This window comes from Chrysochloris asiatica, unplaced genomic scaffold (assembly GCF_000296735.1).
Source record: "Chrysochloris asiatica unplaced genomic scaffold, ChrAsi1.0 scaffold00054, whole genome shotgun sequence".
NCBI classification, from domain to species: domain Eukaryota; kingdom Metazoa; phylum Chordata; class Mammalia; order Afrosoricida; family Chrysochloridae; genus Chrysochloris; species Chrysochloris asiatica.
Window position 1 is genome coordinate 3,113,448 of NW_006408572.1, and position 14,063 is coordinate 3,127,510.

Genomic DNA, 14,063 nt, shown 5'->3' on the forward strand with positions numbered 1-14,063 from the left:
AATTAACATAAGTTTAAACCTCCAGAAGAGATGTTGTAAGATAAGTTCTGTGTCTCCAGTATACCTATCCTTCACCCAGATTCACCAATTAACATTTTTCCCCATTGACCTCCTCCCTGTTCATGAGTATGTTTTCTGATCCATTTAACTGTAGACATTATTGTTGTTTTAACCTTAAATTTCAGCAGGTACATTTTTAAAACAAGGACATTCTCTTTCATAATCACAAAACAATTATCAAATTAAGAAAATTTAACATTGATAGAACACAGTCCTTATTTGAATTTTACCAATTAACCCAATAATGTCTTTCAATTTTATTTCACTTGTTGCAAGCCCCAATCAACATCCATACCTTTTATTTACTTGTCATGTCTCTGTTGTTGTTGTGAAGTGCTATCGAGTCGATTACGACTCATAGCGACCCTGTACAGGGTTTCTGAAGAGCAGCTGGTGAGCTTGAACCGCCGACCTTGCAGTTCAAATAAGTTTGCAGTCTGACGCATTAACCCACAGCACCACACCAGGACTCCGTTACCCACTGTCAAGTAGAGTCTGACTCAGCAGAGTTGCAGAGGCTGTATTCTTTCCAAAAGCAGATGGCTTCATCTTTCTTTCATGGAGCAGCAGATACGTCTGAACCACCAATCATTCAGTTAGCAATCCAATGCTTAACACTGTGCCATGAAGGCCCCTCATGTCTCTCTAGTCTCCTTCAATCTGGAATAGCTACTCCATTTTCTCTTGCTTTGATTTTTTTTTTTTTTTTAAACTTTTTATTGTGAATTGAGTGAAGGCCTACAGGCAAGATCATGTTTTCAATCAACAAACCACACAGTTTCATCTCAGTAATTGCAATTCCCTCCATGCAACAACAGTTATCATACTTCCTCCCTGTGCTTCCTATTTCTATTCCACTCACCTCCTAATCCCTTCTCAATTTTGTCACTAGGTAAATGTTGCCCGTTTGATTTTGAATGACTGACCATTTCATGGTGAGCATACTTTACTAGTGTTGCTGTCCACTATCTACTGCTTAGCTGAAAATTGGGCCACAAGGGTGAGAGTTCCTTTCCAGATCTGAAGGGTGATTGTTGAGGGTGGTCAAGACAGGGTTCCTTCAGTCTTTCTGACCAGTAAGTCTGGTCTTCCTCCCACTAAATAATCTTGAGTTTTGTTCCATAATTTCTTCCACTCTATTTAGGACCTTCTAATGTGATCCTTCTGAGCAGCTGGTAGTCGTACCTGGGTACCATCTAGCTCTTCTGGTCTTAGAGTCATGGAGACTGATGTTCACAGGACTAATTGATTTGAAGCACCTTCAATTCTCATCACTCCTTCTTCCCCACATGGAGAGACCAAAAGCTGCACTTCAGGTAGTCGGTCGATCGCTCATGAGCTTTTAAGATCCCAGATGCTACTCACCAAAGTAGGATGTAGAACATTGTCTTTGTGGACTACGTTACGCCAATTGATCCTGGTGTCCCCTGAGACTAGGGTCTTGAGCCCTCAGGCCCAGTAACTCATTGCCTTAAAGATGTTTGATAATATCTAAGAAGTTGTCATCATCCTGCCCACTGTATGTTCCACCACATTCATAGGTATGTTTGCAGTAAATATCCATGTACAAATATCCTGTTTCAAACTCTTATATATTTGTTGGTATACTCCCACTCTTCTTTCCATACCCATTCAGCCTGTGTGTCTGGTCCATGTATCTATCTGCAAAACACTATTGTTACAAGGTTATGTACGTAACATTATTTACCTTTATCTCAATTTAAGGAGCTCTGGTGACGTAGTAGGTTGTTGGGCTACTAACCACAAGGTCAGCAGTTCAAATCTACCAATTGTTCTGCAGGAGAACAATTAGGCTTTGTGCTCCAATAAAGATTTATAGCCTAGGAAACCCTATGCAGGGTTGCTAAGAATCAGAACCAATTTAAAGGCACACAACTACTACCACCACCTCTATTCCCTTTAGGCCTTGCATACCTTCCTGTGTCTTTGCCTATCTTCAGTCTTCTGCCAACCTTGTATATTGCCTTCCCCATCACCCAAGTTAACATACATCTACCCCCTAGCCTGTGAATTACTCTCCCTTCCCTCCCCACCACTGGTAACCATCGAAGAATTTTTCTTTTAGCATGAAAACCTTTCCTTCACAGTTGTTACAATAGTGGCCTCATATAATATCTGTCCATTCGTGATTGACTAATTTCACTCAGCATGTCCTCCAGGTACATAAATGTTATGAGGTGTTTCACAGATTCCTCTTTAGGCATAGCATCCCACTGTAAACCAAAGTTTGTTTTACTCTTCTACTGATGGGCATTTAGGCGCTCTCAGTCTTTTTGCTATTATGAATAGTGCTGCAATGAACAGGGGCTTGCATTTATCGACTCATGTCCTGGCTATTATTTCTTACCAATATATACCAAGTGAAATGGTTGCTGGGTCTTATGGTGTTTCTATTTCCACCTTTCCATATTGTTTTCCACAGTGGCTGAACCACTTTACAGTTCTACCAGCAATGTAGAGGGGTCCCAGTCGCCACACTCCTGCCAGCATTTGCTGAACGCAAAAACACGGAAATGTCTTGTGCTTTTGAACTTTGCTATGAATACTGGGATACAATGATATCTCATTGCTGTTTTGATTTGCATTGCTCTAATAGCTAATGAGTCAGTTTGAACTACAAGGTTGGTAGTTCAAGCTCACCAGTTGCTCCTTGGAAACCCTCTAGAGGGTCGCTATGGGTCAGAACCGACTTGACGGCACTTAACAATAACAAATAGCTAATGACCATGAACATTTCTTCATATGTATATATTTGTTGGCTGCCTGAATGTCTTCCTTGTTGGACTATGACATTTTAAAGGAACTGTTTTATAAAATTCCTCAAATTGGTTTTCTTGAATTCCTCATGGTTGGATCACATTAGATGATCACCTAGTAAAAATGAAGTCCCTTTGTAAAGTTTCTGGGGAGAGAAATAAAGCATATATCCTGCCCCTCTTCAAATTTTCCACCAAAAATTCTTGCCTGAATCAATTATTACTGATTGCAAGATGGATGCTTTTTCTAACTTTACAATTCCATCTAAGGGGTTTCTAGGTGGTACAATGGGCTAAGCACTTAACTACCAGTCTAAAGCCTGTTAGTTTGAATCCACTTAGCAGTGCCTGAGAAGACAGGCCTGGCAGTCCACATCTAAAAGGACTTAGCCTTGAAAAGTCTATGGAGCAATTCTACGCTGCACTTATGGGGTCATGATGAGCTGGACTCGTCTCAATGGCAATTAACAACTACTTCTTCTACATTTCATACTCAGCATTCATTCTATTATAAGGGAGATCTTTTCTTCTTTGTCCTTTAATGTATCATTTATTTATTCTATTCAATGTAGTTATAATCTACTATCGCCACTATTCATTTTGAAGCTCATATTGTCCCAGATTGGGTCAGTGGGAGCCCTTCAAGTTCCTATGTTGTTTTTTCTTTTAATGTTTTATTGTGAATTATGTGATAGCTTATATGGGAGAGCATTAGCTTTACATTCATCCTATCATATATCGTTTCATTGCCATGGTTTCAATCTCCCCCATGCATCATCAACCAACCAAAAGGTATATATACCCTGACAGCCTGCCCCGTGGTCGTCAGCACCCAGGCCCTCTCCCTCTCTGGGTCTAGCATTCCCAGCTGCTCCATATCTCCAGGTCTTCGTCTCTGCCTCCATCTCTGGCGTCACTGCTTCTCTGGGTAGGGTCTTGCATTCCACTCTTCTCCCTTGATGGTTCCAGGGACCTCTGCTCCTGGACTACAAAGTCAATCACTCCCCTCCTTTTGCTACAAAAGTCCACCTTTACATTTCCACCACTCGCAGTCAGTGCTTATAAGAATTATTCACCACTGTACCACAAGGGACCTATCCCCATCTCCTCTCATTAGCCCTGCCCAGACAGATTGGATACTACTCAGTGGAAAGTCTACCTTCCTCCAGGCCCTCTGGATCTAGGTTCCCTCTTGAAAGTGTGTAAGCCAGTCACTTCTTGCCTTTGTAGTGCCCCCATTTTGGGTAGCCAATGTCCAAGTTGCCCATCCCTGTCTACTCTGTGTACGGAGGGGGTGAGAATGATCCTCGCTGTAAAGATTTGTTCTCTCTTTTGAGCTACTGCATCCATAGGTATAGATCAAGTTCATCAAAAGGTATCAGATTACTCTTTTTTCCCTCTTCTTTCTTCTTCTAGTTGAGCTCTGATCATCCAGTCATTGAAGCCAGGTCAAGTGGGTATTATCTCCAAGTGTGGGTGCTCTTATGCATATGCCCTCTCTTCTTAGCATCTGGACACTTCACTCTCCACTCTAGTCCTCTGTGGCTATGTCACTGTCTCTGGGCCCAAGAGTCCCCAGGTCTTGCCACACTGCTGGCCGACCAGGTCTCCACTCCAGAAGTCTAGTGAATGTTGTAGGGCTTAGCTCGTAGCTTCATTGCTGTTTTTCCCTCACTTCCCCTTATTGGTGGTGAATGTGGTCACCAATCAGAGCATGTATTCCCATTGAGTCTTAGTCTTGGAAGGGGGTTTGCCCTGAAGGGGCCTGATCACTTGCCTTGATGTCTCCTGGGTGAGCAACTTGCTTGTTCTTGTAGTAATCAGTCAGACTGCCTATATTGTTTTTTATTTTTCCTGTTAGTCTTTCTTTCAAGAAGTATTTTCTGTTCTTCTAGCCGCTCCAGGCTGTCTGCTTGTCCTTTCAAGTGGAAATTTCCCACCTCAGAGGATTCTGGGTAGACTTCAGGATTCCATATGGTTTTATGTAATGCAGAGGCTCCACAGTTTAGCCCCATTTTATGTATTTCAATCAGTTATAGGCAGAAGAGGGACTTACAAGCTTTCTATGGTGATATTTCTGGCTATTCCTTTCTCTCCCCCTCAAGTGTCTATTTTATAATGGTTTGCCAGGGAAACCAAGATTCAAAAGACAGCCAAGCATCTTAACATTATTTCCCCCCTTTTGCTCATTCCAACCATGTCTTAATCCCTGTATCCTAGGGCCCTACTGTTTCAAGGTTGTGCATACATCATTATTTACCTCTGTCCCACTTAGCCCATGGCTCCTATCTTCTTTTGACTTTTGTTTTTTAAAGCACTTCCTTACCTCTGGTATTACAAGGCATCCCAGGCTCATCTTATTCACATCTTGGTAAGCCCTGACCAAGCCCTAGAGTTCATTATTTCTCCAAGGAGTCCTGGTTTTTTTTAGTGGAGAATGATTAACGTAAACATTTTTGTTAAATTATAACCTTAAAATGAAGTGTAATATAGATGAACAAATAAAAGCAGGGCTTTTATTGAGGGTAGTGAACCTACTCTAAAATCAACTTGCTACCTTATGATAATTAAATTACCAGACTAAATGCCCCCAGATATTCAACATGTTGTTTTTATGTGTCATGGAGTTGGTTCCGACTCATAATGACCCTGCACAGGGTTTCCGAGGCTGTAAATCTTTATGGGAGCAGAAAGCCTCATCTTTCTCCCGTGGAAGAGCTGGTAGTTTTGAACTGTTGACCTTGTGACTTGCAGCCCGATTCATAACCACTACGCTACCAGAGCTCCTTAGATATTCAAATAGCAACCATTATGTCTGTCTGATCTCAAAATATGCATACTATCACAAATTTCAAATTTACATGGTTATAAAAGTTCTTATCCATGTTATTAATAAATGGTTTTAACTATTCACACACAGTTTCACATGTATAAGAAACAATACATTGTAACAAGCTTTCCCACAGTAGGTGGCCCAATGCTTTTAATTCTTACTATTGTTAAAAGACTGCTTGATGTACTAATTCATTTTAACAACTGCCTCTGTGACCACCTAAAGCAGAACTGCTGCCCATGACTACTTCCTGTAAATGAAAATGCCATCAAAGTTTATATGGCTAGTTTGCCACGGAGTGAGTCACCGGATCCGACCGTAGAGGAGGCAGAGTGAATGAAGCTTTGCCATTTCAGACCTCAAGGGAATTAAATTAGGCATTATTCCTAACTTGATGAAGAAACACATATACTTCATTGATTTAAAAACTAAAGTAATCCCTATTCTTTCACACTGCTGATCCCCTCATCATTTTCTTCTTTCTGTTCTAGTAGGGCAGAAAAAGTCAAAGTAGCAACACCTGCCTTCTGTACCACTCACAATTGTGAAACGTTCTTTCAAGTTTTAATGGCAAAAATGCTATTCTACCCAGAGAACAAGCTGGTCTGTATAGATGGTCTACATACATATTTCTTTTAAGTGATACTCAAAAAATCATTTTAGAAATCCCCAGGCCTACACAGGGTCCCAATCAAAGATGGAACCAGTTGTCAAAGATAATTGTCCATAACATTCTCAACAGATTACTCCATGGCAGTTCAATAACATACAAAAGAGGTAAAGTGTTCTTTGTAACCGAGAAAATAGAAAGAAATTAAGTATAACCAAGCTATTTTAAATGCATGACATGCAGATAAGCCACAAAGAAACACAGAAATGACAGAAAGTAAACAGAAAAGCAAAAGACAAAATTATTTGTATTCATGGTAACAATCATGTATTCTTTGTACTCATAGAAGCCATGTGAATAAAAAATGGGAACCGAGAAGGAAATGATCCTAAACAAGTTAACAGTCATGTCAGAATGAAGAGATCAATGTTTTCTCTATTTTCTAATTTTCTGTAGCAAAATTACATAATATTTCTGTAACAAAATAATAATGATGCTATTTAAAACACTTATCCAGCACTTGCAAACATTAAGCACAGTCACAAAAATAAATTTACTTAATCTTCATAACATAAAAGTATTATCCCAATTTTATAGTCAAGAAACTAAGGTGGCTTGCCCTTTTATAAAGGCAGTTAAAAGTTTATACTAGAATTGGTCACAGACACTCAACAGAAAATTAGCTTAAAGCTGGATTAGAAAAGCTGTTTTCTGCAATCACTACTTAAAAGCACCTTACAACTTTGTCATTGTTAGGTGCTGACTAGTTAATTTCAACTCACAGCAACCCCATGTGACAGAGTACAGATAGATGTTCCATGTGGCTTTCGTGGCTGTAATCCTTACAAAAGAAGCAGAACACTAGGTCACTTTCTCTCACTGAATGGCTGGGTTTGAGCCGTCAACCTTTCAGGTAATGGTCAAGCACCGACTTGGTTTACATTACCAGGGCTCCGTTGTAACTTGCTTTCACGTCAATTCAAACTCATAGTAACCCTACAGGTCAGAGTGTAACTACCCCACAGAGTTTGCTAGGCTGTAATTCTGAAGGGAGCAGATCACCAAGTCTTTTCTTCAGTGGGATTTTGAACCACTGACCTCTCTTTGGGTTAGAAGCTGATTGCTTAATCACGGTACCATCAGGACTCCTTATACGTAAAGTTATGTTGTTTTTAAGTGCTGTCAAGTTGGTTCTCACTCAAGCAACACTGTATAGGGTTTCTGAGGAGCAGCAGGTCTGACCTTGTGGTCAGCAGTCCAGTGTGTATCCTACAGCACCATACCAGGACTCCCCTTATACCTATACCTATACTGTTTTTGTTAAGGTGCTGATGAATCGATTCAGACTCGTAGCAATCCTGTATAGGATTTTAGAGGAGCAGCTGGAGGGTTTGAACCACTGATCTTCAGTTAGCAGTCCAGTGATTATCCCACAGAGCAACACCAGGACTCCTATCTCAACTAGCACCTAATTAAAAACAAAAAATTAAACAAACAAAAACCACCCAGAAAGGAACAGAGGAAAGATCTGCCTTAAAATAAAACAATAAAATATCTGTAAATTTTCTTCTAACACAATGCACTATGGCATTTTTAGCCTACTGGATTCTTATGTCAAGAAATAAAATGACCCTATTTGATATTCATTATTATTAATCTCAAATGAATTCATTTAATTATTAGTTCCTAGTGCTGTTATAACGGGAATACCACAAGTGGATGGCTTTAACCAAAAGAAGTGTATTCTCTCACTGTTTAGGAGGCTGGAAGTCTGAGTTCAAAGCACCGGCTCTAGACAAAAGGTTTCCCTCTTTCAGCTTTGGAGAAAGGTCTGTCTCCTTTCAACATCTGTTTGCCAGGCATTCCTTGAAGATATAAATGTGTCTTGGCAGCAATTTTCCCTTGGGTCTATTTAGATCTTAGCACAGGGACTCATGCTTCTTTCTTGATAGTAGCAGGACCCTCCAATCTCTGTTCCCTTGTTCAATCTCTTATATCTCAAAAGAAAATGAATCAAAATATAACCTAATCCTATAGATTGTACCCTGCCTCAATAACTGCCTCTGATCCTGCCTTGTTAACAACATAACATGGTGGTTGTTGGTTATCTGCCATGGAGTTGGTTCCAACTCATAGCAACCCTGTATAGGGTTTCCGAGGCTATAAATCTTTACTGGAGCAGAAAGCCTCATCTCTCTGATGCAGAAGAGCTGGTAGTTTCGAACCGATTACCTTGATATTAGCAGCCCAATACTCCCTAATAGTTCCTAAAAAAATTTTTGCAAAGGCTACATAGGGTGGTAGAAATAGTATTAGACCATAGTCAGGAGTTCTGGGTCCCCATTTTCTTATGTGTAAGACTAAGACAGGGTCGCTATGGGTTGGAACCGACTCAACAGCACTTATCAACAACAACAAGACTAAGAAGTTGGACAACATTACCTTTCAAGATCCTCCTAGCTGCAAAATTCCTTAAGACACAAAACAAAACCATAGTTGCTGTTGATAATGACTTCAATGAGACCTGAATCTGAAAGGGGGTGTGAGGCACTGTTAGCGCCATCAATAAATAATGGTTCAACAAATTTTACTTATTTCACCCCAAAATGCTGCAAATTATGCTTAATGTCTGCATCTCTTCAGGGACAGGAAGAAAGGAACACAAAGCAAATTGGAAGAATTTTTGTTAAGCACTGTTGAATCAGCTCTGACTCAGTGAAATTGTATAGGGTTTCCAAGGAGTGGTTGGTGTGTTTGAACTGCCAACCTTGTGGTTCACAGGCCAGTGCTGATCCTACCAGGAGTTCTTAATCCCTTATATTTTAGAGTTTCAAAATATGCAGTTTTTACAGTACTCTAAAATTTGAACATCTCTAAGTTGTAAAAACTCAAGCTAAAATATGCATGAGGACATGAATTAGTAACATGTGCAAATGAAAGCAGTCATGACAGCATGTACAACTATGAACAGGATTTGTCAGCAAAAAAATTTTTTTTTCCAGAAAACATTGCTCTATTCTTTCTTCAGTAATTATCAGACAAGACTGATGATCCCTGTTTTCACATAAATCATAACTGGGCAATGGTTCCCAAATGTGGTATAGTCCACTCACTACTGTCAAAGTCAATTCTGACTTATAACTAGGACAGAGGAGAATTGCTCCCTGTAGTTTCCTGTAAATCTTGAAGGAAGCAGACTGCTTTATCTTTCTCCTGCAGAGAAGCTGGTGGGTTTGAACCACCAGTGCTTAGGTTAGCTGCCCAACACTTAACCCTTGGCATCTCCAGGACTCCTCTACATATGATATATCAAGCTTAAAATGGTCACCTCTCCAGAGATATGATGGGCTCTAGCAACATATCCTTTCTAGCAGGCTTACATTTTTCATTCAATGTGGGTGCCCCTCTGCCAAACAGTTTTGGAACATACTGATTCAATTTCTATTTCTTAGAATTGTGTTCCACTAAAATACATTTTGCAGTTCAAATGGAATTTTAAAATGACCTTTCTTTCATACATTTAGTGTTAATGTTAGCTTCTTTATTTTATTTATTCAGACTCTCATCAATTGTCAGTGTACCTAAAATTCCATTTCTTCTTCAATGTGTCTTTGAAAAAAATCAATTCAACGTAAAAATTTATTGATCATTGGTTTCAATAATGTGCAATTTTTTGAGGCAGATCATCCAATAAACAATTTGCTTGCCAAATATTTAAATATACACACATTTACTGAACAGGATATTCTGCTGATTTGGGAACTGGCCTTCTACTAAGTTAAACACATTTGTTGCTGATGCTATGTGCCATCGAGTAGATTCAAACACACAGTGACCCTATAGGACAAAGTAGAGTTGCCATGTAGGATTTTCTAAGCTATAATCTTTACAGGAACAGATCAACTGTGGAGCAGTTGGTGTGTTCAAACCGCCAATCTTTTGCTTAGTAATTGAACACTTAATTACTTCATCACCAGGACTCCTCTTAAGCACTTTTAAACACCTATAAATTCAAAGGGGGAAAAGAAAAACTTCTCTATGTCCCAAAACTAAATCCTAGAGTTGAAAGTTCCTTTAGTTTTAAACCAGCACATTATCCATCACATCATAGGAAATCAAGTAAGATAAATTGATCTTTTTGAGGACTTTACACTGCTTAATGATAGGTGTGCTGTCAAAATAATCAGCTTTTTTAAAAAAAGGAATAGCTTTAACCTTCCTATGGAACTGCTTAGTGAACTCAGTCTCCCTTCATTAAGTTCATGACAGTTCAATGTCTCACATCTGCCACTGCTGGAGAGACTAATTCCAACAACATAAATTGCTTCAAGGACTAGACAACAAATTTATTCTGGTTTGTGGAACAGATCTGAACCCATTTGTTTTCTAATCAAAAGCCTTATTTTGAATCAGTTTTGTTCCATCATAGTACCATACTAATGGGCGCAATACAATATTACGGTATTGTCCTCCTTTCTACCCATACAGTACAGATGATTATGGGGAACACAGATCAATTAATGGCATGAGAGCAGTCTTAGAAATAAGGTCTTTGCAGACTGTAGGATCTGCTATCTTTCCCATCTTTAATCTGTTTATTCTTTAGACCACTATGATTACTGTTCCTTTGAGTGAGGAGTTCTTCTGAAATTACAGAGGAAAAAAAAAACGGGGTGCAGAGATTCTCTTGTTATAATAAGCAGCTTACCTTAATCTTTTTTTAAGTTGTATACTGTCATGGATGATTCTTTTAACAAACTCCAATTCACCTCCTTCTGCCATGATCTCTGTGATACCTCCGGTATTGACAGAACTAGGTGGAGGTCTTCGAGGATTTCGAGAGTTCACACCCTGAACAACAACAAAAAGGATCTGGTGAAAAATGTTTATACTTTTAAGAATCAAGTCTTTGAATGTAGTTTTAACTAACAATATTATATGTGCTTTTACTTCCAAATATCATACTAGACTTAGGATTTTAATGTCTTATAGCCACTGCAACATCATATTTTAAACAACTACATTTATGCAAGTATTCCTTCCATCTTTGTAACTAAACATACAAAAATCTACCTTTTTAACGTAGTCTAATAAGAAGCTCTGGTAGCGGAGTGGCTACGAATCGGGCTGTGAACCTCAAGGTCAGCAGTTTAAAAATACCAGCTGTTCCGTGGGAGAAAGATGAGGCTCTCTGCTCTCATAAAGATTTACAGCCTTGGAAACCCTGGGTCGCTATGAGTCGGAACCGACTCCACAACACAAAACAACAACAATCTGTCACTGAGGAAACCAAAGTGATAAGAATTTCAGACACTTGGGAACAATCAGCCCAATGAACTAATATGCCACATGAATATCAGTCTCCACATCCTGAGACCAGAAGAACTAAATGGTGCCTGACTACCACTACCAACTACTCTGAAAGGCATCATAGCAGCAGGTCTTAGATAAAGTGGGAGAAAATGTGGAACAAACTTCAAAATCTTAAAAAATACCATGCTTACTGCGCAGATAAGAATGCTGGGACCTGAGACTATGGTCCTCAGTCACCATTCAGGTCTGAAATCACCCCGTGGCTCAATTTTCAGTTAATCAATAGATTAGGGGGGACAACTACACTAGTGAAGTACACACACCGTAGAATACTGGTCAACTATTTGAGACTAGAAGGGTAGCATCTACCTATGGACAAACAAAATTCAGAAGGGTTCAGAAAGGAGGAATGGAAACAAGAAACACAGGGAGGATGAAACAAAGTATATGATTCACTGAATGTAAAACTGATGATGTGCTCTGTAAACTTGAACTCAACAAACTTTCACAATAAAAACTAAAGAATAAAAAAGAAAGAAAGAAACACAAGGAGGAAGTGGGATGAGTGATATTACACTGAAGGGATTGAAATCACTGAGATGAACCCAAGTGTCTAATTTGTTGAATGTAAAACTGATAATCTGTGCTTTAAACTTTCACTCAATTCAAAATAAAAAGTTAAAAAAAAAAAAGGGGGGGAATGGCAAAGGGCTTAAACAGACACTTCTAGGAGTAAAGAGTCAATAAACACATGAAAAGATGCTCAACATTATTAAACCCAGTTGCCACTGAGTCAATTCAGACACATGGTAACCTCATGTGTGTTAGAACAGAACATACTAAACATTGTTTTTAAGTGCTGTCAGTTAGTTTCAATTCATAGCAACTTTGTATAGGGTTTCCAAGGAGAAGCTAGTGGGGTTGAACTGCCAACCTTGCTATTAGCAGTCCAGTGCTTACTCTACACGCGGTCTCTACTAGTCATTAGGGAAATGCAAATCAAAACCACAGTGAGATATCCTTTACAAACTGAAAGCTACTTTCCTGGCTTCCCCTCACTGCTGTCTCTATCTTTTGATAAAAGACAGTCTAATCCCAAAAGATCTAATTCCTACCCAGTCACCCCAGAGGTGGAAGGCTTTAGGAGCAGTGTTTATTGGGCAGTGTGCTAAGCTTGTGCAGAAGAGGTCCTTAAAATCCTTAGAAACCACTTGTTGTTGTATGCTATCAAGTAGGTTTAGACTCATAGCAACCCTGCATAGTTTCCAAGAGTAGCTTGGTGGGCTTGAACTACCAACCTTGTGGTTAGCAGTCCAATGTCACCCTACAGTACCATACCAGCACTAAGATGGCTACAATAAAAGAAACAGATAACAAGTGCTCACAAGGATGTGGAGAAAATTATCACATCCATACACTACTGGAAGTAATAAAATGGTCCAACCATTTTGGAAAACAGCCTGACTGTTGGGAGTTATCATTTGATCTCGTAGTTCCAAACAAACAAATGTCCACACAAAACCTTGCACACAAATGTTTAAAGCAGCATCCCTTACATCAGGCAAACAGTGGAAACAACCTAAATGTCCATCAACATTTAACTGAGTAAAATGTGGTATATATCCATACAATTAATTAACAGCAGAAAAATACCAGTACCAAAAAATGCTACCAAATGGATGAACCTATAAAACATTATGCTATTTGAAAGACTCCAGTCACAAAAGACCACATTATATATGATTCTACTTATATGATACATCCATGATAAACAAATCTATAGGAAGTACACTGGTGGTAGTCTAGGGCTAGGAACATTGAAGGGAAATAGGGAACAACTGATAATGGGTATGGGGTTTCCTTCTCCCCCAAAAACCCACACACACAAAAAAACAGAACATTGTCAGAGTCCATCTTGAATTAGTGGTTTTGTAAGACAGAATAGAACTGGCCCATAGAGTTTTCAGGGCTGTAAACCTTTATGGGGGCTGACTGCCACATCTTTTTCCTGTGGAGTGATTGGTAAGTTCAAATGGCCAACCATCTGATTAGCAGCCAAGCACCTTACCACTGTGCCACCAAGTCTCCTTAAGGGGTTTTCCTCAGAATGCTGAAGTGTTTTAAATTGATTGATTGTGGTGATAATTACATAACTTAAAATAAATGTATATATAAATTTATATTTATAATATAAATGGTGAATTGTATCATATGTGAATTACATCTCAACAAAGCTATATAAAAAGTATTTAGTTGTGAGGTACCAATAATGTCCCATTTCTTCATCTGGATGCTGGTTCCACAGAAATGTTCACTTTGGAAAATTCATAGCCTACATTTTATTACATGTGTAATTTTACGTAAACATAAGGGTTCCACAAAAGCGACAGTTCAAACCCACCAGCTGCTCCTCAGAAACCCTACATAGGGTCGCTGTGGAATAGGAACCAACTTGATGGTGCTTAACAAG

The 14,063-nt window shown here is 39.2% G+C and overlaps 1 protein-coding gene across 1 annotated transcript in view; it reads right to left on the reverse strand.

Moving 5' to 3' along the window:
* The window catches only part of METTL16 (methyltransferase like 16), an 80,799-nt gene that overhangs the window by 26,521 nt on the left and 40,215 nt on the right, over positions 1–14,063 (reverse strand). Inside the window, exon 5 of the mRNA XM_006863457.1 lies at positions 10,989–11,163. Coding sequence (XP_006863519.1) covers positions 10,989–11,163 — 175 coding nt within the window. The remainder of the gene's footprint in view (positions 1–10,988; positions 11,164–14,063) is intronic.